Source organism: Vanellus vanellus (assembly GCF_965231255.1).
Source record: "Vanellus vanellus genome assembly, chromosome: 26".
Lineage (NCBI taxonomy): Eukaryota > Metazoa > Chordata > Aves > Charadriiformes > Charadriidae > Vanellus > Vanellus vanellus.
The window spans coordinates 2847982-2870306 of record NC_138931.1 but is presented as its reverse complement, the minus strand read 5'-3'; the positions used below and the strand labels follow the sequence as shown (position 1 = coordinate 2870306).

General features: G+C 56.6%; 2 protein-coding genes across 2 annotated transcripts; both read left to right on the top strand.

Moving 5' to 3' along the window:
• Nucleotides 1–7909: 7909 nt before the first annotated feature.
• Nucleotides 7910–10115, top strand: NKX2-6 (NK2 homeobox 6; the record flags this gene model as incomplete). The annotated part of the gene is made up of 2 exons (XM_082495844.1): nucleotides 7910–8042; nucleotides 9523–10115. 2 exons carry the CDS (start codon nucleotides 7910–7912, stop codon nucleotides 10113–10115), a joined length of 726 nt encoding a protein of 241 aa, XP_082351970.1.
• A 4471-nt stretch (nucleotides 10116–14586) lies between these two features.
• On the top strand, nucleotides 14587–17172 carry NKX3-1 (NK3 homeobox 1; the record flags this gene model as incomplete). Its single annotated transcript, XM_082495843.1, has 2 exons — nucleotides 14587–14881; nucleotides 16763–17172. The coding sequence occupies 2 exons, from the start codon at nucleotides 14587–14589 to the stop codon at nucleotides 17170–17172; spliced, it is 705 nt and encodes a 234-aa protein (XP_082351969.1).
• Between the last annotated feature and the right edge of the window lie 5153 nt (nucleotides 17173–22325).

Genomic DNA, 22325 nt, shown 5'->3' with positions numbered 1-22325 from the left:
AACCCAACCTCCCCCCCCCCAAAAAAAAAAAAAAAAAAAAAAAAGCCAGGGGTATTATTTGCTTTTCCTCCCCGCTCGCCTCCTCCCGGGAGGCTGCGATGTGTTTTCAGCTGGTTCGGCCGCCCCCGGAGCCGGCGCGCAGCCTGACGTCACCCCCGCGCTGCACCTCCAGCTCCCATTGATGCTGGCAGCGCTCTAAAGATAGATCCCAGCAAAGATTATCAGCCCGAGCGGTATTAATAGGAGGCAGCTGCTCTTTAAAGAGGCTTTTAAATAATGTAAAGAAACCTTGTCGTGTTTTTAAAAGCCTTTTAAGTGAGCCGAGCTCCCCCTCCTCTTCTCTCGCGCCCCCCCATCCTGAGCCCACGTGGTGGCCCCAAAGGGTCCCGTTTTGTCGCCCCGCGTGCTCAAAGGCAGCTCTGCCATCGGCGTGGGCCGGGGGACACGGCTCCAGCCTTTCTGCAGCCCCGAGGGAGGGTGGTGGCGGCTTTTGGAGGTGTCCTGACCCCCCCTCCCCCCGGCTGCCACCCTGGGCCAGCTTAGAGCGGCGACCTCTCAAAAAAAAAGCCATGGGCAGAGCTGCTTTCAAGGGAAACCCGGTGAGATGCCTAAACTAGCGCCGAGCAGAGCAAATACAGCCCCGTGGGGCAGCGGGGTCGTACTCGGGGTCTTCCCCGGGTTGACACCCCCACGTGCCCCCCCCCCCCCAGCTCCGTGGTGGGGACACGCGCGTGGCATGGCCACCGGCCTCGGGGCGGGCTCTGAGCGGGGTCGGGGTCCCGCTGCCGCGGCCGCCGGCTGCTTTAATGGCACGAAGGGAAATAACAGGAGTTCTGGGTCCTCCCTCCGGCCGGCGCCGGTTCCCGGGCCACGACTACGCCAAGGAAATGGCTCCCCAGCGCATCAACAGGGCGGGAAAACTGTGGAAGGCAAAAATAAATATTGGGAAGCCGGCGGCGGTGGAATGCAGCTGCGGCTGCTGGTCGCCACATCTGGCCGCCGCAGAGGCCGGACCCGCCGCGGCACGGCGGAGGCAGGGGCAGCGTCTCCCCCGGGTACCCCTCGGCAGGAGCCCCCGCGGTCCCCGCAGCACCGCCGTCCCTCTGCTCCGTACCCTCATCTCCCTGTCAACTGAATAATGGAGTGAAACCTTAGCCGTGCGCCTCTCGGCCTGAAAATAAAACCCTCCGAGGCAGCGCAGGCTTCAAGGGCTGCCCCAAAAAGGGAGTGGGTGCTGTGTAAAGCCCATTTATATATAAAACATTGGGTTTAGGCGGAGCGTCCGTGTGCTGCCCAGCGCAAAAGGGTCGGGGTTTGGGCCGGAGCGGGCACCGAACGTGCCGCCGGCTGGTCCCGGCCGCGGCGGAGCTGCAGGAGCGACGCTCGTGCCCGCGGGCAGCGGGTGCCTGTGGTTGTTAGCAATAGCTGCCTGCGGCGCGCCGTTGCTTTTAAAGGCCAAACCAGGGCAAGATTTATTGCCGGGACGCGAAATTAGATGAGAGCAAAGCCTATGGGAGGGGGGAACGAGCGCTGCTGGCTGGGCAAAGCGAGGCGGCGAGGGCGGGCGGGCGCAGGCGCCGGGGTTTTGTGCCCACGCAAGAAGCGGAGAGAGGGCACGGCCGTGACCTTCCCGCATCTCGGCTGTCTCTGCTGAAACGGGGGGGGACACGGGACAGGTTTGGGACCGGGCGCTGCGGGGGCTGCGGCCGTCCCCGTCCCGTGGAGGAGTTTCTAACCCTCAACACGCACCGTTCACACACTCACGTTTTGAAGGAGGCTCTCCCTTTCGGCAGCCTTTAGGGTTGAAAGCGGAGAATTACACAGCTCACCCTCGGAGCTGATGGCCGTATCATTAATTATGATTTTATTTATGTATTGATTTATTATTTTTAAATTAAGTTCCAACGAGGATGCCACCAACGCGAGCACCGCCCGGGCTGCTGGGGTTGACCTCCAATTGCACGTATTTCTCTCAGGCTCAGGAAGTTGCTCACAGCCAGTTTATATATTTTAAGGGTGGGTAGATTGACAAATAGGAAACCTATGACATGTAATAGCTGATAAGGCATGATGCATTTCCCCCCTGCCCTGTGAATTATTTGAGGCCGCATTTTATTTAAACATTATCATGCCGAGGATTTCAGCGTGGATGACATCAGAGAGAAAAATTAAGCAATTCTCCTTATTTTAGGAGCTTATTTAGTCCAGATATTTTAAGTTACGTTTTTGGCGCGGTATCCAAGCAATCTTTCTTCAATCTAAATAAATGTCTCCCATTTAAAAAAAAAAAAAAAAAAAGAAAGAAAAAGGCAAAACAAAACAAAACAAAACACAAACCCAACAGATGTGGCGAGCGCCGCGGTTGTTCCGAAGCAGAAAGCAAACCCGAGCACGTTTGCCGGGCCCCGGCCGCCCGCTGAACCGAGCCTGTCAAACCCAATAATAAAGAACACTTGGGCGGCGCTGGCGGTTTGCAAACCGCGGGGCAGCGCGCCCCGGGGAGGGACAGAGAGCGCGGGGTGGAGGAGGAACCCCCTTTTTTTAAGTGAGGATGTGGAGGTTTGGGGTTTCGGGGAAGGTGAAATTGGGAGGTCGGGGGAGACCCGAGCCCGGCTTTTCCCCGATCCCGCACACCGCAGCTCATGGGAATTTTTGACACACTTCTCCCGTGCGGTTTGGGGGGCGGTGGAGGGGTTTACACCCCACTTGCACCGCTGGAAGGTGGGGAGGGCACCCGCCGCAATGCGTGGGGGCTGCTGCTTTGCACCCTGAGCAGCGAAGAGGCACAGCCCAAATCTCCCCTTCCCCGAGGGGCGGTGGCATCCCAAACACCCCATACAGTTCCCGCCACGTCTCACCCCTATTTTCCTTGCCATAGCCAGGGTTTTCTGGGCTTCCACCGTGCTCGCGAGCCCCCTCAGCCCCCGGCTCCTGGGGGGCTAAATAACCCCTCGGCTCCCTCCCGAACAACCCAGCCAGGAGCCGGCGGTCTCGCTGCCCACCGAAGCAGCAGGATGCAGCTGCGGGAAGCCGGAGGACAAGTTTGGGACGCTCCAACCTTAACGGAGCTGCTGATGGGAGAGACGATGGAGCTGCTGGTGGGAGAGACGATAGACTGGGCTCCTGCTGGGACTCACTGGGAGCTGTGGAGGATGCTGGAAGGGGACCAGCGCCGGTCGCCTGCGGCGCCTGCTGCTCTCCCCTTACTTTCAGCAAGCTGCAGTGATGCGCTTCTCTTTTTTGCCCCCCCCCCCCCCCAGTTATGTTTTCCCAGCAGCTCCGCTCCCTGCCCAAGGCGCTCCGCCACGGCTCTTGTGCCATCTGCCGACCGAAGGGTTCCCCACCGCTCCGCAGCACCCACCACCCAGCACCCACTCGGCCTCTCCGCATCCATCCTCTCCCCTCCGGCAGCGCCCCCCCCGGGGGGCCTCCTGCCCTCTCCTCGCTCCCACCGCCGCCTCCTGCCCAGCCCTGACCTGACAGCATCCCCGAGAACCCGGCTAAATCCCAGAAAACCCAAAGATGAGAAAATTCTGCTTCTTGGTCATCATCCCTACAGATGGGGATGCCCTACCGAGGGCGGAGGAGGACGGGGCAAGGCTGCACCCAGCTGCTTTCAGACCTGTTTTCACCGGGAAAGAGGGTAGAAGCAGGAACGGTCCGGACAAAATGTCCAGGTATAGAATAATTTAGGCTGGATAAGACCTTTAAGATCATCGCATCCAACCAATGCTGCCCCAAATGCCGGGAAGGAGCAACCCAGAGGATGCGAAACCTCCTCGGGGACACTCTCAGCATCTTCAGCTGCCACCAGCCCCGGCCATCGCCCCGGCGCAGCAATGCTGTAACACACACACACACACACACGCAGAAGTCCGTCTGCCCACTGCAAACCAGGGGTTTGCACCCCTCGGCGTGGGAATACGCGGGGGCGGGAGCAGGTACCCCGATGGTTCGACGAGGGACGCTCCCCGCAGCCGGCTCGTTAGAAAAAGCGACAGACGAGTCCCCCAGAATGTAATTTTCTGAGTTCAAATTTCCTCCATCTGCCGGCACTGGGAGACACTGAATTATTCATGCCGCTTCACCAAAATAATCCCGTTTAAAAATAACTCCCCTGCTCAAAAGCCGGCGAGAACGCTTTTAACACCGACCGCTATTTTTATCTCCCGAGCGTGACACAGCGAACCCCCAAAGCTCCGCAATTCCCGCCCCGTACCCACCGCTGACCCACTCCTCTTCAACAGCGTGGGTGAAGGAGCACGGGGGGACCTTTTTCTCCCCTTTTTCACTGCTCAGCTTTGGAGTTTAGAGCAGGAAAGCTGCACATCTCCGCTGTCCAAGCAGAGGGCACTGCTGCCTAATGATTTGGGCCGGGGCTTTGGTTTAAGTCAATCCCAAACTTCTCCTGGCACAGAAAACCTCTCCCACGAGCAGATGTTGCTGGAGCAGCAGCTGAGAAACCCTCTCTCCGTTTAATTGCCCCGGTTTCAACAGGTGCCCCAAAATAATAAAAAAAAAAAAAAATGGTGATAAACCCCAGCCCAAGCGAGCAGCCAGGAGCAGAGCGGAGCACCAGGGAAGCGCTGGCTTGTCTCGAAAGGGTAAGAGCTGGCCAAAAATGGGGGGGGGGGGAGAGATAAACAGAGGGCGGGAGATGACAGCCTGCCCCAATTTTGGCGGTTCAGCCTCACGCCAGTACCGCCGGGGGCTTCGTCGTGCCGAGATGTGCCCCCACCCTGCCCGGGCTGCCCTCGCCAGGGCGACAGAGCCGCGGCCTTCGTCCCCGAGCCAGCCCGAGAGCAAATTCGCTATGAAAACTTGCTAAAGTTCCAAAGTTATTTTTATCCCGCTGATTCTGAAAAGAAACACATTTTTCTGCTTCCCCCCCCCCCCCGCCCCCCTGATGTTTATTAGAAAGCTTTGGAGAGGGAATCTGCTCTCCCTCACCCGCCTGCCGCTCACTCTGCCGTTGCTTCCACCTTCTCTGCTTTTTGTTTTATTTCACTGATGAAAAAGGACAGAAAGTAGCTGGGAAAAATAAAGGGATGCAGAAAACCCTTTAAAGTTTAGTTTCAGCTGCATCAAAGCATTCACAAACTCCTTAGAGATGTCTATACACATGCTCTGTCCTTCAACCACCCCCCCCGCCCCCCCCAGGTATATCCACCTCACTCATTATTCCCTTTATTCCCACTATATTCCCATTATTCCCTTGTTCTGAGCATTTTAAAACCAAACCCTTCTGGCCGCGCTCCCGGCAGGCAGACTCGGGTTTCCAGGGCCTCGGATGCTCATCCGCCATCGCATCGGGATCCTGATGCGTCCCAGCGATAGCTGCCAGAAATCAGATACTTTGGAAGCTGCGGTTGTGCTGCTGCCATAGAAATCCTCCCGTTCAAACGCCCGACAGCGGCTAGAAGCCGCTTTCTCCTGATTTCATCTAACCTAGTTAAAAAGAGGAGTAATGTCCCTGGAGAGTTGTAATAAAATTAACTTGCCCGTCAAAAAGAAGCCGATGATTTATGATCGCTTGCGATAGATCCTCTTAGTCTTCTTCCCAGAAATCCCCCAGTGGCCTCTCCCTGCCAAAAACACGGCAGCTGAGGGCCACGGTTCATCCCCGGCACCGCGGGAAGGGCCCAATCCCTCACGGGTGACGACGTCCACGGCACCGGGAAGGCTCCCGGGCCCGGGGCAGGGAGCGGGGCCAGGGCTGGGCAGGTTCGGCAGCGCGTTTTGGCAGGGATGATGATTTACAAGCCTCATCCGAGCCTCCAGACGCGTCCGCGAGCGAGGGAGGGCTGGATGCGGCCCGTGGGGGCACACGGAAGGGGACTGGGAGCAGCCGGCGCAGCCCCACGGCCGGCGCAGGGCACCGATCCTGCCCCGCCGCCCCGTGCCCAGCTCCGTTTTCCTTCACTCTTCCCCCAACTCCGGCCACCCAGTGCCTCATCTCTCCGCGGGTCCTGGAGCCAAACTCCATCCTCTCCATTAATCTCGGCCGCACCGAGTCATTAGGGGCGGATAAAGCTACTTACCCCAATTCCTTCCTGCTCGTCTCGATCCCAGCCAAGCATTTTACCTTGGCGCCGGCTGCCTCCCGCCATCAACGAGCCAAGGTGTAATGTTACTGTCTGTTTGCTCTCGCCTTTTGGTGATTCGAGTCCCAAACAAGCCATTTAGACGTGGCAATGAAGCCAGCCGGGGACCGGGAAGGGGTTCGTGCACAGCCCTGGACTCGCAGGACGGGCTCGCGGGAGCTCACCTTGTCCCTGGGGAGCACGGCAAAGGGCGGCAGGGAGCACCCAGCGCCGCGGTGCCCGGCACAGGCAGGAGGCTCCAGCCCCAGGAGCCTGGGCTGCTTTAAGTGAGCCGCAGCGTTGTTCCTGCACGGGATTAGAAATGTTGGGCTCCGGGCAGCAAGTGCAATAGCCCCACCAAAAAAAAAAAAAAAAAAAAAAAAAAAAAAAAAGTAAAGAAACCCCCGCACCTCCAGGTATCCTTTCAGCATGCGAAAGTCACACCGAAATAATTCACGCTCCTACCAAGCGTAAAAAGAGCAGGATCGGGCCCGTAGGAAGGCACAGCACAGCTTGAAGCCGCCTCAGAGGAGCGTGAGCGCTCTCGAGGAGCGCAGGGCAGGAGAAGCGGCTTCAGCAGGGCCCGAGCTTTACCCCCGCCAAAGGGATTTAGCAGATGCTGAAGGAGGGCTGCGCCAGGGGCCGGCGAAGGCATCGCCACGCGCTGCGAAACCCTCCCGGGGAAGGGGAGCTCAGTGTTTCTCGCCATGTATTTGGTCACAATTCCGACTTTACACTGGCAAATAAGGCACCGTGTGCAGGGATGTCCCACGGGCGTGAACGCACACACGCACAGCTAAAAGCACGGGCTACAGGGGCTGGGAACGAACCCGTGCGTTACGCAGAAATGAGGACCGACCTATGGGGCTGTGAGCGCTTTTCTCTCCAAGCCACTGTATTTATTTTCCCTCCTGTTCCAGCCCCTCACTTCCTTGCCTGCATTTCGGTAGTTTATTTATTCAGCCAGCCCTAACAGTCCGGTTTGGCTATTTCGGTGGTGCGAGAGATACCGACCCAACCCAGACAAAAACTAGCTCTGCTCTGTCAGGGCTATCAGCAAACACCAGCCCCTAAGGCCGGCCAGGAATTTTAATTGAAATAGCCGGTCACCGGGCTCAGATAAGGCCCAGCATCACCCCATGGCCGGTGGGGCTCCCCACTGCCCCACAGGGCTACCAGGACCCGGCCCCGCTCCCCAAACTCATGTTGGGGGGCCCTGGCCCTACTCCATGCCCTGGCAGGGGGTCTGCCAGTTCAGTGTCCACCCGCCAAGGCAGCACTGGGACAGACTGGGAGGGAACTGGGGCTCAGAGCTGCTGTCGATGGGCAGCCCAGGTTGGCGGGGGCTCTCGCAGCGTCCCCCCCTCCTTGGCCCGCAGGAGCTAGGTGGTCTGCGCCCCTTATCAGCTCTTATCTCCCAAAGCCGCTCGCTAATGTGACCTTAATGGAGCTAAAATCGACTCGATTTGTTTTATTGCAGCTTAGCCCAAATCCCCCCCCCCCCTTCTCTCTTCCCCTTGTTTTGGAAATACAGAGGGGAAGGGGTCTGGCTCCTTCCTCGGGGGCTGAAGGGGGGGGCAAAGCATGGGGAGCCGTGTCCGGGCGGTAGGGAGAACCCCCTCAGGGACAAACCCGCCTTCCCCTGCTCCCCCCTACCCCCGGGGACCCCCCCCCGAGCCCGGCCCGGCGGTGGGGCCGGGGGTGGTGCCTGGCCCGGCGGCAGCAGGAGGGTCAGAGGCGGGGAGCGGGTCCCGGAGCGCACAGCCCCGCTGCGGGCTCCGACGGCCCCCCCCACCACCACCACCACCTCCCCCGGGCCCTGGAAGATGCTGCCCACCCCCTTCTCGGTGAAGGACATCCTCAACCTGGAACGGTCGGGCGCTGCCGGGGGACCCCGCGCCCCCCCCGGCCCCCGGGCTGCCCGCAGCCCCGACGGGGAGGACGAGCCGCCGCCTCCGAGTAAGTGACCCGCGGGACCGGGGGGTGGCGGGGCCGGGGAGAGCTCCGCGGAGCCGCTTTCGTTCCCCCGGGGAGGAAAACCGAGGGCAGCGGAGCCGCCCGTGGCATCCTCGCACCGTCCAGCCCCGACCCCGCCGGGGCCGCTGTTCTCCGCTCCCCACCTTTTTCCCCGCTGTACTCCTATCTCCCCCCCCCCCCTTTTTTTTTCTCAGAATTTGGGGGAGGGGGGGTGTCGGTTGTTTGGGGCATTTTCCGGCAGCCCCGCATGTCCCGGCGCAGCCGCGCATCCCGCCCCGGCGGCCCTCGGGGAAACGGAACGGCCCCGGGGCGGGCTGGGGGGGAACGGATAGAGCTGGGGATTTTTTTCTACCGAAAGGCACAAATCGCCACTGTTTTCGATGACACAACCCCTCCCGCTTCGATGGTCCCTAAATTGTCTCCGCTGGGGACGGGGACCGTCGCGCCAAGGCACGACCGGCCCCGGGGGCGCGGCGCCGCTGCGGGGATGCTGCTGCGGAGCGGCCGCCGAGGGGGGGCTCGGACGGGGCTCCCCCCTTCTCCCCGCCGCTACAATCCCACCAAGTCTCCTTTGCTCGCCTTTCCCTAAATGCCCGGCGGCTGCGGAGCGGAAAAACGACGAAACCAGTAGGACCAGAGCCTGCGCGCTGGGCGGCACTGGGATACAGAGCTAAAGAGCCAGAGAGGGCGAGAGGAGCCCGGGGAGGACTTTCTGTCTGCAGAGCAGCGCTCCAGCACCCCGTTTCCCTGCAGCCTCCCCCCTCCCCCTCAAATTCCCTGAGCCCCCGCTGGGGCTGCCAGGGTACCCCAGAGCATCCCACCAGCCGGGGAGCCATCGCCGTGAGACACCCCCAGCGAGCCCCCCTGCGACACAAAACCCCAGCGAATTTAAAAAACAAAAAAAACAACCAACCAACCAAACAAACAACAAACAACTACTTTACATCCTCTCTCAGATCTAACAATTTTTCCTCCTTCATTCCCAGCCATTTTTTTCTGGTTTTGCTTAAATTCCGAGAGCTGCGGGATTCCCTCTTCGTCAGGCGCGGGAGGTAAATCCTGCCAGAGGTCTGACTGCCATCGCTTCCATCCCTCCGGCGCAGGACGGTGGGGAAGGGGATTTGTGTTGTGGGGTACTCCAACCTGCAGCGTGCCCCACTTTCCCTCTGCCCCTCCAGGCTGGGGCTGCCGCGGTGGCGGCACCCATAGCGGCACAGGCGGCGTTAGGAGGGACTGAAAGGCGGCATTATCCAAAAACAGTCAGGCTTCAAAAAGGGAAATTTCTTGAATTACCATTAAACATCACAGGAAAGTTCATATTAAATTTATCAACTGTCAGCCTGACTTCATCTTATTCCCAAGGGTCCCCATTCCCAATTTGTTCCCTCCTTCGGAAACACACCCTCACTGGGAAGAGAACCGGACTTGGGTCTCACTTTGCTTCGGGTTTTTCTTGCTGCAGGAAAATGTTTGCTCGCCCACCCTTTCGAGGCAGACGAGAAGAAAGCCGACCCCTACCACCATCCCAAGCAGCGACAGCGGAGAAAACCCCGAGTTTTGTTCTCCCAAGCTCAGGTGTTCGAACTGGAGCGGCGATTTAAGCAACAGAAATACCTCTCCGCTCCGGAAAGGGAGCACCTCGCCAGCGTGCTCAAGCTCACCTCCACGCAGGTGAAAATCTGGTTCCAAAACCGGAGGTACAAATGCAAGAGGCAAAGGCAGGATAAATCCCTGGAGCTGACTGCCCACCCGCTGCCCCCGCGGAGGGTGGCAGTGCCCGTACTGGTCAGGGACGGCAAACCCTGTCTTGGGGGCTCCCAGCCTTACCCAGCCCCATACAGCATCACCGCCAGCCCTTACTCCTACAGCTCCTACTACAGTGCCTATAGCAGCAGCCCGTACGGTGCTGCCTATGGCGGGGGGTACACCGGGGTGCCCCCCAGCGCCGCCCCTGGCAGCCCCGCCGTGAACGTGAGCTTGGGCACGGCCAGCGCTGCTCAGCACCAGCCCCCGGGCTTGCAAGCCACCGCGCAAGCAGGGGTCAGGGCTTGGTAGGTGCCCCTGAAAAGCGGGGAGGAAAGCCCCCCCCCTCCGCTCCAGAGCCCAGCCTTCGTCGGGGTGGGAGCTGAATCCGGAGGGTTTCTGCCACCCCGGACAATGGGACGTCTCCGGAGCATCCGTCCCCTCCCGGCAGCTCGTGTGGTCACATCTCTGCAGAGGCGGGTCAGGAGAGAGGGGGACGCTGCCGCTCCAGCACTGCGACATTGGGGACCCGACGGCGAAGGGCAATTATTTATTTAAACACAAATGTTTCAGAGTCTGGCCCTTCCCGCTCCCAGAGGGTTCGATCTTCCAGGACACCAGCGCGCGGCCGTCAAGAGGGTATGAACACTGGTTTTCTTCCTAAGGACAACTGGAAAACAGGGTCTGTGCACATCTCTGTGCATTCACTTTTTTATGAACGCTATTTAATGCTTTGAGTTCCTCTAATCTTTTAAGATAAATTTCTGATATATATTTCTTAATATCTCCCAGCACAGGTGCTCATTTCTGTCTTTATTACTATTATTATTATTTGCAAATAAAAAACGAATTGAGGAAATTGTGTGTTTCTACTCTCTCGCCATTCCTCACTTGGTATTTTGACCTTTCCTATCCACAACTTGCATTTGAGCATCAAAATCTGATCCAAAGGAAAAAAAAAAAAAACAAAAACACAAAACCAAAACTGAATCAATCTTAATGCTAATAATTAACTCAGAAAGATAATTGCCTTCTAGTCCAAGCTTGGGGAGCTCCTGAGGTTTAACCCCCTCCCTCTCTCTTGGCAAGTGGTTCCAGCTCTCTGTTGCTATTCCCTTACTGGTAAAATGGGTTTGTGGGTACATCGGGGGGCAGCTGTGGGGGGTGGCTCTGTGGTGATGGGATCACATGGGATCGTCAGAATTACACCAACGCCTCTGGCGCCGAACGGACGGGTGCAGGATCCCCAAATCAGGATCCATCAGCATCAGGTGCCTTGCTGCTGGACCAAAGGACTGTGTATATATATTTTTATATATATATATATTTATGAGCTGCAAGAGGGCTGAATGCCATTGCGGTGTCCCAGGGCAGATCAAAGGGGACCACAGCCACATCCCGAACAAGCAGGACGAATCCACAGCCTCCTGCTCGCGGAATAAACCCAGCGAGACCTCGTTAGACCAACCCACTCATCGGGCTGCCCATGCCCCCCCCCCCTCCCCCCAGCGCAGGCTTTTACTCGTATCGGGGAGCGGGGAAAAACACCCAAAGGTCACGGCCTGATGCAAAATAGTGGTTTAACAGCCATCTTTCCCCTGGAATGCCAAAATATCGCCGTGACGGAGCCAGACAGCATCCCGCACGCAACTCCCACCGCACGGGAGAGGGAAAATCTCCCCCTCGCGACCTCCGTCCCCGCTCCGGGCTGCTGCCCCCTCCTCCCCGCTCCTTTCCCGACAGCTTCTTATCCTCCCGGGCTTTGGTGAAAAGAGACCTGCAGGAGGCAATTAAGCTTTTATCTCTAATCCCGCTCAGCCCCATCACTCTGGCTTTCACTTGCTTCCCGAATGGGACATCCCTGACATCCAAATCAAACCAGAAAAACCCTCTCGGCGAGACAGCTTGCTCGCCATCCTGCCGCTCCGAGGCTTCGCGGCCCCACCGAGACCCTGGAAATGACTGGGTAAGGCGACAGCCACGCTGGGTGCTGCCCCTTCCCCTCCCCTTCATCCATCCGCGCTCGCTCAGGGTTATCTCCCAAAATCAGCCCAGTCTCGGGTCTCTGTCCCAGCTCGGGAGCAGCCAGGGGGCTCGACGGGGTCCTTGCTCCGGGAAATGCTGCCGGCATCAGGGAAAGCCCCAGCAAACAGCAGCATCCCCAGTGCGTGGGTTCCCCTGCGGGTCTTGACACCGCTGAGAGTGTTTCCTTTGAGGTCCAGCAATAAAATGAGGCAAATCACATGAAACTACCCCCCTCCCCCCAAATAAACACAGAAATCAAAGAAGGACACACCAGCCCACGCTTCCCCAAAACCTTCTCCTGGACCAAAACTCCCAATTTCAGGGGAGTTTTTGCACAGTTTCTCTGGACAGCCTGGGCCAGGGGCTCACCACCCTCACAGGGAAAAATTTCTTCTGAATATTCCATCTGAACCTCCCCTCTTCCAGTTTGAAGCCATTCCCCCTTGTCCTATCACTACATGCCCTTGGAAAAAGTCCCCTGGAGCCCCTTTAGGCACTGGAAGGGGCTCTGAGGTCTCCCCGGAGCCTTCTCTTCTCCAGGCTGACCCCCCCCACACCTCTCCCAGCCTGTCCTCCCAGCAGAGGGGCTCCAGCCCTCCCAGCATCTCCGGGGCCTCCTCTGGCCCACCTCCAGCAGGTCCATGTCTTTCCTATGTTGGGGACTGCAGAGCTGGAGGCAGTACTCCAGGTGGGGTCTCACAAGAGTGGAGTAGAGGGGCAGAATCCCCTCCTTTGACCTGCTGGCCACCCTTCTTCTGATGCAGCCCAGGGTACGGTTGGCCTTCTGGGCTGTGATCGCACACTGCTGGCTCATGGGGAGCTTCTCATCCATCAGCACCTCCAGGTCCTTCTCCTCGGGGCTGCTCTCCAGCCATTCCCCGCCCAGCCTGGAGTTGTGCTGGGGATTGCCCCGACCCAGCTGTAGGACCCTGCACTTGGCCTGGTTGAACTTCATGAGGTTGGGACGGACCCACCGCTCCAGCCTGTCCAGGTCCCTCTTCAATCCTTCCAAATTCCCTTTCTCAGACTACAGGAGGATAATGAGGTTGAATTATCGAAGCTACTCAAATTTTCCAAGCTCACAGTGACCGCAGGGGGACGTTTTCCAAGCGGGGAGCATCACCAAGTTAAGGAAGGAGAGAAAAGGGCAGGTTAAAAGCAGGGTTTGGGGCACGTCTGCTCAACCTGCTCCGGGCTTCGGGCTGCCGTGACCAAACACCCTCCTATAAAATCAACAAAGTCCTCAGGGGATCTCAAGGAAATCTATTGTTTCCCTTTTTAAAGTTAAAAAAAAAAAAACAAACATGCCCGGGCTTTTCGGCTGGGGAAGAGGGGCTGGGTTTGAGCGAAGGTTTTAGGAACAGAAGAGCTGATGAGTGCTGCGTTATTCCAACAGCAGAAGGAGTTTGCAGACAACAGGGCTATAGGAGGTCACTGTGTATATATATATACACACACATCTATATGTAAATACACATATACATCGCTCAGAGGGTGCCCGCAGCTCCCAGGGATGCTGCTCACCGGCATCCGCAGAGCCGAATCCTGCTCCCACGGGGGTTTCCCCGGCAAATTGCTTTGCCTTATGATGGGGCAAAGTGATTTTTTAAGCATGTGCTGCCCACATCTGGGGGGTTTCGCGGCTGTCTGTGTGGCGAGCGGGGAGTTGTTTTCCAAACAGAAACTCTAGAAGAACGACTACAAATAAAGTAGACGCTCAGAAAAAATAGCTATCTGTCATAACAGAGAGCTCGACTCGGGGTTTTGCTTGGAATCGGGAAGGTTTTGCTCCTTTCGGGTGCCTTTGGACACGGGGCCCGGCAGGATGGTGTATAAAGGTGCTCAGGCTTCTTAAATAAATGCTGTCCCATTCCGCAGCTGGTCAAGGAATTAGTCTGAGGTTTAGGCTTAAATTTTCATGTGAACGCTCTGCCTGTTTCTGTGCAAGCATTTGCCTCTGGAGCCGCTTTCCCTCTCTATTATATCTTAACTTTCTTTTTAAAGCCCTAATTAAAGCAGCTTTACAAAGCTGATGAAAATGTCTTTGACATTTCCCCCTGTTTTTCAACAAACTGAAAGTGGAAGTTTTCGAAGAAAACCCTCAAAGCCCTCAAATAAAAAAAAAAAAACAAACAAACAAACAACTTTTTCTTTTCTTCACTTTTTTCCCCCTGAAAACAGCATTTTCCCCAAGAGCTCTAGGGATCACCCCGGGACAGAAACCGTTCCCACAAGCAGGAGCAAGCAGAGCACCGGCTCGCTGGGGCTGGGGCAGGGGATGCAGAAGCCGTCCCCTTGCAGAGCATCCCTCCAATGCTGCTCCCCCCTCCTCTCACCAAAACCCCCACCCCGGGAGCATTTTGATCCCAAAAAAGGATGAACCCGCTTGGGCACCCTTCTCTTCGTCGCAAAAACTCGGGGGTGGAGGGGGAATTGCCAGGAAGGGAGCGAGAGCGGGGCAAAGGAGGAGGCTGAGGTTTGGCTGTGACCCCACGCATCCGTGGGGAAGGGCGTCTGGTGTAAGAAGGAGAAGAAAGCAGCCGGAAAACCGGCGGGAGCCAAGACACAACCGAAGGGCGTAGACTCCTGCCAGGGATCTCCAATCAGGCCGGGAGGAGGTTTGGCTGCCTGCCCTATAAACGCCGCGCCGGGAGGGTGGGAAGCCAGCGCGCCTCCGGGCAGGGCGAGGAAGAGGAGGATGAGTGCCGGGGTGCTCCCCGCAAGGCGGCAGAGAGCCCCCAGCAGCACCCCAGCAGGGATGAGCTGGAGCCCCACCACAGCCCAGCAGACCGTGCCCGTCTCCTCCAGGCCCCGGACATCCTTCCTCATCCAAGACATCCTCTGGGATGGGGCAGAGCGGGGAGTGCGGCCGGAGAGGGGAAAGAGCGGAGGGTTTGGCCGCCCGGAGGACGGGGAGCCGGGGGCGGCCGCGGCAGAGGGCGGCGAGGGCAGCTTGGCCCCGGGGGCTGTCCCAGGGCACCCCCCCGGCAGCCCTCGTCTCCCCGGAGCATCCCCAGCCCAAGCCCGAGGGACACCCCAGGAGGCGGACGCAGGTAAGGGGGTGGAAGGTCCTGGCCGGGGGATGGACCGGGAACGTCTACACTTGGCTCAACCGAGGGGCAGGAGCCAGACCCGGCTGCCTCGAGTGCCCCGGAGCCCAAAAACCCGCGCTTTAAATACCGGGGAGTATCTGCGCTCCGGCGGTGGGAAAGTAAGAGAAATCGCGCCTGCGCGCGAACCTTCTGCCGGGCGCTTCAAATAACTCAAAGGACTGAATCTGCCTAAAATACCGTTAAAAAAATAAAACCCAATCCCAGTTGACGCATTTCTGTGATACGTTGGGAAAGAAAGTTCCCTTTTAACACAGGAGGTCCCCAGCAAAGGCAGCTCAGGGCCGGCGGCTCAGAGAGGCAGTTTGTGTCCCTCCTGCACGCAGCCCTCAGCCCGGCGGTGCCACCGCAGCAGAGCTCCTCGGTGCCTCCGGTCCGGGGACATTTGGAAAGTCCCCCGCGTTGAATTTGTGCCGTTTGCAGCGGGGCTGAGCTTTCCCGCCTGCGCAGCCCCGATTTCCCCCTGTGCTCCCGCCTCTGCCGCTGCACATCACCCGATTTAATAACACCGATCCCGCTCCTCCGGCCGCAGCATCCCGCTCCAGCGCGCGACTGCCGAATTCATTGCGGGCCACAACGTTTCAGCGCAGAAGCAGCCTACCGAAAACCACACTCAGAAGCAAACGTTTTCGACCGCCGGCTCTCACGTTGCAGCGGCAGGAGCACGGCCGGGGCTGCGGGAGGGCACTCCGCCTTTCCTCGCCCAGACAGCGCTGGGCTGAGCCAAAGCAGCCAAAAAAAGCAATTGTGAGCTCTCTAGCGACCGGCTGGTGGGTGCTAAGAGAGCCTCTGCCAGGGGAATTTTGGCTTTACGCTTCGTTTCTATTAAAAGAAGTTTCTACATAAAAGCAAGTTCAGAAAGAGCCACCAGGCTGATTATTACAGAAATCATAAAAAGCCGTACGAAATCTCCCAGAAAGCGGCTCGTGTACATCAGCGCAGCTCCGGGGATTTCAGTGGGACACCCGTGATTTACACAAGCTGGGAATTAAGCCTGTTGTTTCTATCTTGAGCGTTACGTCCGCATCTTCAGAAAATATACTAAGAAATGACTAAAGGGAAAAAAAAAAAAAAAAAAATTGGCTTATTTCCATCCCAAGCTGGGTAACACACAAAAAGGAACTCACCGCCTAAATAAATTGACTTAAGGAGCTTTAGTAGTTATAGTTGACGCTTCCCAGGGAGCTCAGCACCTCTCTGGGTCGCGGCCACGAGAAATAAGTCGGAGGCGAACACTTGAGGTGCTGCTTTGGAGCTGTGACCTGAGGCCGGGTCTGCAGTTACACCTGCGCGAAAGAGAAAAGGGAGGAATTTATTTAACTACAGACCGCATTAAGCCGCCCTGATTTCCCACTGCTGAGTTACCCTCTGCAGCTTGAGGAGAAAAATTGCTTTTCTTTGGGGATCAAGATTCTCCCATAGGCGCAGCAGAGAGGATGTTTCAAAGAAGCGCCTGATAGTGTGAGTTCTGCAACAAAAATCTCAACAGCCGTCGATGCCATAATGTACTTAACAACAGTACCTTGAGGTTTTAGGCAGACCTCCACCAGCATTGCAAAATAGTATATATATGTATTATTTATATGTATTTTTATAGATATATGTATTATTTTAGTCCCTTGAATGTATGTTCCTATTGAATGCACGCTTATATGAGTTAAGAAAGTGTGATTTAGGAAGAAAAAACTCCCTTATATGACTTCGAGACGGTGTTCACTCCATTAAACGAAAATATTTCCATGGTAATACGAATATTTCGCTCGCTGGAAGCAAGCGATCCGGGCAATTTCCAAGCGGGTAATCCTCAGCTCTTTCCTCCCGCAGATGCCACGGCGGAGACCTACCTGCCGGAGTGCGAGCCCCCCCTGCCCCCCCTTCCCATCGCCCAGCGTCCCCCCAAGCAGGCGAAGCGCTCCCGGGCGGCCTTTTCCCACACCCAAGTCATCGAACTGGAGCGGAAATTCAGCCACCAAAAATACCTGTCGGCCCCCGAGCGAGCTCACCTGGCCAAAAACCTGCAGCTCACCGAGACCCAGGTGAAAATCTGGTTCCAGAACAGGAGGTACAAAACCAAGAGGAAACAGGTCGCCTCCGAAATCAGCAGACTGGACAGACATCTGGCCGGGCAGAAAGCGGCCGAGCTCCCCGCAGCGTCGCTGCTCGCGCTGGGGGGCGGCTGGCAGTACCTGCCGTGCCTCTACTACTTGAACGGCTGGAGTCCCTCCTGGTGGTAACGGCTTTTTTAAGCAGAAAGCAGCCTTTTCTCTTCGTTTTGGTTTTTTTTTGTTGTTGTTGTTGTTTTTTTTTAATCCTGCGTCACCCTTTCTAGCGCTAATTAGGGGAGGGAGACGCCACTCGCAGGGATGCTCAGCCTCTTCTAGTTGCCGCGCAAGCCTCCCTCATCACTAACGGTAAAAAAAAAAAACCAACCAAAAAAAAAAACCAACCTAACAAAAAAACCAACCTAAAAAAAAAACCAACCTAAAAAAAAAAAAAACAAAAAAGCCCAAGATTTTAAAAAGCGTGTAATCAACGTGCTTGACAGCACCGCTCTGGGGTTGATTTGCAGCTGTAAAATATCGCAGGCTCTTTTGGGGGCAGAAAGGGCCGGGCCAGCCCCGGCGGCAGCGGTCGCCCCTCTCCGCCCCTCCTCAATCGCCTGCGCCCCCCTGAAGCCTTTGGCCCTTTGCTGAGCTCAAGCTGCCAAAAAGCTGGCGCTGAAATGGCCCCGGCTCGGCCACTCGGGCCACCGGCTGTTGTAGCATCTAAAAATTTGGCTTAAAAAAAAAAAAAAAAACAAAAAAGGCAAAAAAAAATGCATTTCTGCCATTGATACCATAATTGTTAATGGTCCCAGAGGGGACTTAGCGCCCCCCCAAGACTTCTGCGTGCCACCGGGCTGCACCGCAGCCTCCACCCGGGGCCACGCATGTGGCTTTTGGGGAGAATTAAACCCCTTTCTGCCGTGAGCGACAACGATCCGAAGTGTCCGACGGCCACAGAGCCGCAGCCGGGGACCCCGGTTTGCCGGGAGGTGAGGGCGGGCGGCCGCCGCGGAGCTGGTGCCATCCTTCCCCCACCAAAAAATCCCCGTCCCTCTGCCCTTCCACGGCCGCGGTGCCGACCGCCGCTGCCGGTGCCTTAACAGCCTCGAGAAGCCAAACCAGAAAGCGTCGGGAACACGGACAATAGCGCAATGACAGATGAGTTTTGCATATCCGGCTGTTGAGGCGGTTTGAACGTTCCCTTATAAGCTGTTTGAAATAGCAGCGGCTCGACGAGTTCAACGCTCCCGTCGGCTTCCAAAGCAGCGAACTCCCCGCTCGCGAGTGGAATCAGCCCAATTCCCGGCGCCGAGGCATCGGGGCAGCGAGAGGACGGCAGCTTTCCGAGTGATATTTTAGCGAGACGACAACTGTTTGCAGAGTAGCAGAGATTTATATTTTTTTTCTGTAACTAATCATACTTTAGATGTCACCGAGCGCCCGGGAGAAAGTGTAGAAATAAATGACATTTCCCGGAGAAGAAAACCGCTTTTTCTCAGCTAGTGTAAGGCAGCATAGCGCTGCTGGAACAAATTTAATGTTCTGAAACAAGAATACACGGAGGTTTCTCCCCTGTGAACCTCCAGAAATGTTCCTACAGTGCCTGTTTTTTCCAAAAGAGAATTAAAAAATCAGAGTTGTCCAATTGCCTGCTGCAGCAGGGAAATACAGACAATTAAAGAATGTTAAGAAGCTGCTTAGACCTGTCCCTTTTAACAAGATTATTCGGAAACCGATCTTTTGCCTTGCCAGTCCACCCGGCTCTCGCAAAGCTCAGGCGCAGCCGTGGCAAAGACGGAGCTGGGGGGGGTGGGGGGGGGGTACGGGGACGAGCTAAAACTGCGGGGAAGGGAGGGCAGGGAGAGGAGAACACGCGAACCGAAACCCTCTGTGGCAGATGCTCCGTTCCCATTGCTATCAAAGCTGCTCGCCCGATTTGGAGGACAACCAAAGGTTGCCTTCTAATTGTCTGAAAGTAACCCCTAACATCTCGAGATAAGGTTTTTCTTCCAGCTCCCGCTCGCAGACGCTGCGTGTCCCCCAGCCTGTTCTCCGGCAGCCGGGGCCGGGGCCAGAAGGCCATCGCTCCTCCACTGTTGCGATGTGTTTCCAATCCGCTTTGCACTTTGCTTATCCGCTGCTTGGAACGAGAACAAAAGGAAATAAATAACAAAAGCCCTCCTGGCCTCGAAGCCAAGCCCCCGCAGGGCACGCATCCCTCCCGACCCACGGACGGCATCTCCGGGGGCACACATCCCTCCCGACCCACCAACAGCATCTCCGGGGCGAGGAGGTGCTGCTGGAAACCCGGTGGGCTCACCCAGCCCCTCGGGGCGCTGCTTAAATCGATGCAGAGGCACTATATTCGCGCTAAATACATTGGGTTAGCAGCTCCCACCATCCCGGAGCTGCCCCCAAATAGGGAGCGCGGTGTGTCCTTTGCCCAGAGAGCGGCAGGGCAGCCGGGACGGGCACGTTATGCTGGGAAGGACTGAATCGGGCTGGGAAAATTGGATATAAACCGAACTTCTTGGGCGCTGCTTTGGGAAAATGGTTGCGTCGCAGCGACTTCTGTTTTTTTCCCCGCTCATGGTTTACAACCAGTAAAAGACCTTTGTTGCTCCAACACCCAACTGCTCACGCTTAACTTTGCCGGTTTAAAGCAAGTCCAGTGCAAATAGTCGCTATTTTTGTACCTATTTTTTGACACTATTTTATCTGATGTGCATTGTCCTTTGGAATAAAGAGCGCAGAGTCTTTATTAAAAAGCAAACTGCCTCTGTGCGGGTTGTTTTTTTTTTTGCTCTGGGTTTGGCTTCTTTTTTAATCCCCGTTTCTGCCACAAAACGGCCACAGCTCTCCCACCAGCACTGCTTCTCACGTCATCGTGTCTCACGTCGACAACTGCTGCAGACGCAGCGCCCGGGTGAGTTTTGTGCACCGAACTCTCACAAGCACCAGCTCACAAAGTTTGGCAGGCGGTCAATCACCGTTCGCCACTACTTCTAGGGGCTCCAAATTTCTAGGAGCGCCAAATGCCGCTCCATCACTCATCCAGCCATGTACAGAGTACCACTGAGCATCCCCTAATCCCGTTTACCGTCCGACGGGCATGGAACAGGTGACTTTCCCCAAAAGCAAGAGCTTATAGAGTGATATACTTTCTTTATCACCCCCAAATCACCCAGAAATCCCACAATTTAAGCACAATCCCGGTGGCCACCTGACTTTTGCGCTACAAGCACTGGTCCCAGTTTCCATTTCTGCCCCTGCCTTCCAGTCCGGCAGCCCCATCAGCGCGACCAGGGGCAGCGTTGGGCTCTGTAGGACCGTGAGAAGGAGAATTCGTCCCGGGAGCTGTCGGCGTGAACGTTTCCCCCTCGCACAGAGGGGGAGAGGGACCGACCTTGGGTCCCAGCCTGCCCGTGCGCACACTCCCTCGCCTCTGCTGTTGGCAGCAGCAGCATTTCCCGAACGGAAAGCGAGCTGAAATACCACTACCCTCAGCTTAATTTTGTATTTCACTAGCTTTAAAATAAAAAAAAATAAAAAAAATAAAAATAAAAAAAAAAAGCCGGCATCACGATGGCGAAATGAGATCTCAGGGGAGCTCCTCTTGCCTTCGGAGGGTGGTGCTGGGTCCTCACCCGCCCAAGCCTCAGGCAGAGCAGCTCCCAGGCTCCCCCGCCTTCACCCAGCCGTGCCGCGGAAGGGAACAGCAGCTCCCGTACGCGGGTGACCGTTTGTCACAGGTCGTGACATGCAGCCGTCCCTGCGGCCAGGGCTGGAGGTCGGGTCTCCTCCCCCTGCACTAATCCTGCCCTCAGCACGGTCCTGGTCAGACCTGCCTTGCTCGGAGCTGGAGCAAAAGGCCGTAGTGCTGCAAAGCAGGCATGGTAAAGTGTATTTGGGCTTTGTTGTTGTTGTTGTTGTTGCAACCTGTGCATCTGCCAAAGCAGGTTGTGGGTCTGAGCCGGGGAGGGGATGCAGGCAGGGATGCAGGCAGCAGGCAGGGATGCAGGCAGCGGCTCCGCAGGGATGCAGGCAGCAGCTCTGCAGGGATGCAGGCAGGGATGCAGGCAGCAGCTCGGCAGGGATGCAGGCAGCAGGCAGGGATGCAGGCAGCAGCTCTGCAGGGATGCAGGCAGCAGCTCGGCAGGGATGCAGGCAGGGATGCAGGCAGCAGCTCAGCAGGGATGCAGGCAGCAGCTCTGCAGGGATGCAGGCAGCAGCTCCACAGGGATGCAGGCAGCAGCTCGGCAGGGATGCAGGCAGCAGGCAGGGATGCAGGCAGCAGCTCCGCAGGGATGCAGGCAGCAGCTCCAGCTCCTTCGCAGCCTCTGCCCCCGAGAACCATCCCGGCTGACTCAGCCCTGCCTTCCCGCCTCTCCTTCCCGACCCTCTTCTCTGCAACCCCCAACGGATTTCTTTATGGACAGAAGATAGACTTCCAGTTGGGTTTTTCTTCTTTTTTTTTTTTTTTTTTTTCCCAAGCACAAAGCACGAAGACAAAAAAAAAGGGCTGTACCGTTTGGGTAACCAAATCACCCGAGAGTGTTAAAGCATTAATCACAAGAAGGGGAACGACACGGCAGGCTTTCCCGGTGATAAATATCCCCTTGATTAATACAGCAAAGAAAAATCCCACCCTAACTACGGAGACGTGGGGTTTTAATCATCCTTAACGAAGCAGAACTCCTGTTTGTACGCAACTAGAAACAGAAAGCATCATTTAATGTCTGTCAATTAGTGTCACGCTCCGCCGCTAACATATCCATCAAGATTAAATAGCGTCTAATGCTGACATAACATTTACACTTGTTTGTGCCAAATCATTTATTTAAAGCTAAAAAAAAAAAAAAAAAAAAAGGAAAAAAGAAAAAAGGCTGCCTTTGGATAATGTAACTGTTGACTAACATTTGCATGCAATAAACCACATACTTGGCGAGGACTCGCAGGCCGGGAGCCAAGAACAATCTTCAGCTTGACCTACACAACATTTGCAAACCAGAGCAGTGGGAACAAGTTCGCTACAGGGATGGAAAATGCAAGGACACCCGAAGCGCCAGGCTGTATCGGACCGGCGGTTCCCCTCCTCCTCCCCCCCCCCCCCCCAGTTTTGGTACCCGGTTATTACAAAGACGCTCTGCAGGGAAGTGCGGGGAACCGTCCAGCTGTGAGCATCTTTGGGATGCGTCTTTTGGGACGCGCGGATGCTCCCCGGGGAGAGAGACAAGCCCAGCCGTGAGGCGCGAGGCTCTTCAAACCCCTGGAAGTTTTTCAGTATTTCCTATTCTTATTGCGGGTGCTCTTGTCATCTGCAGGAACGCTTCATCTCTCTC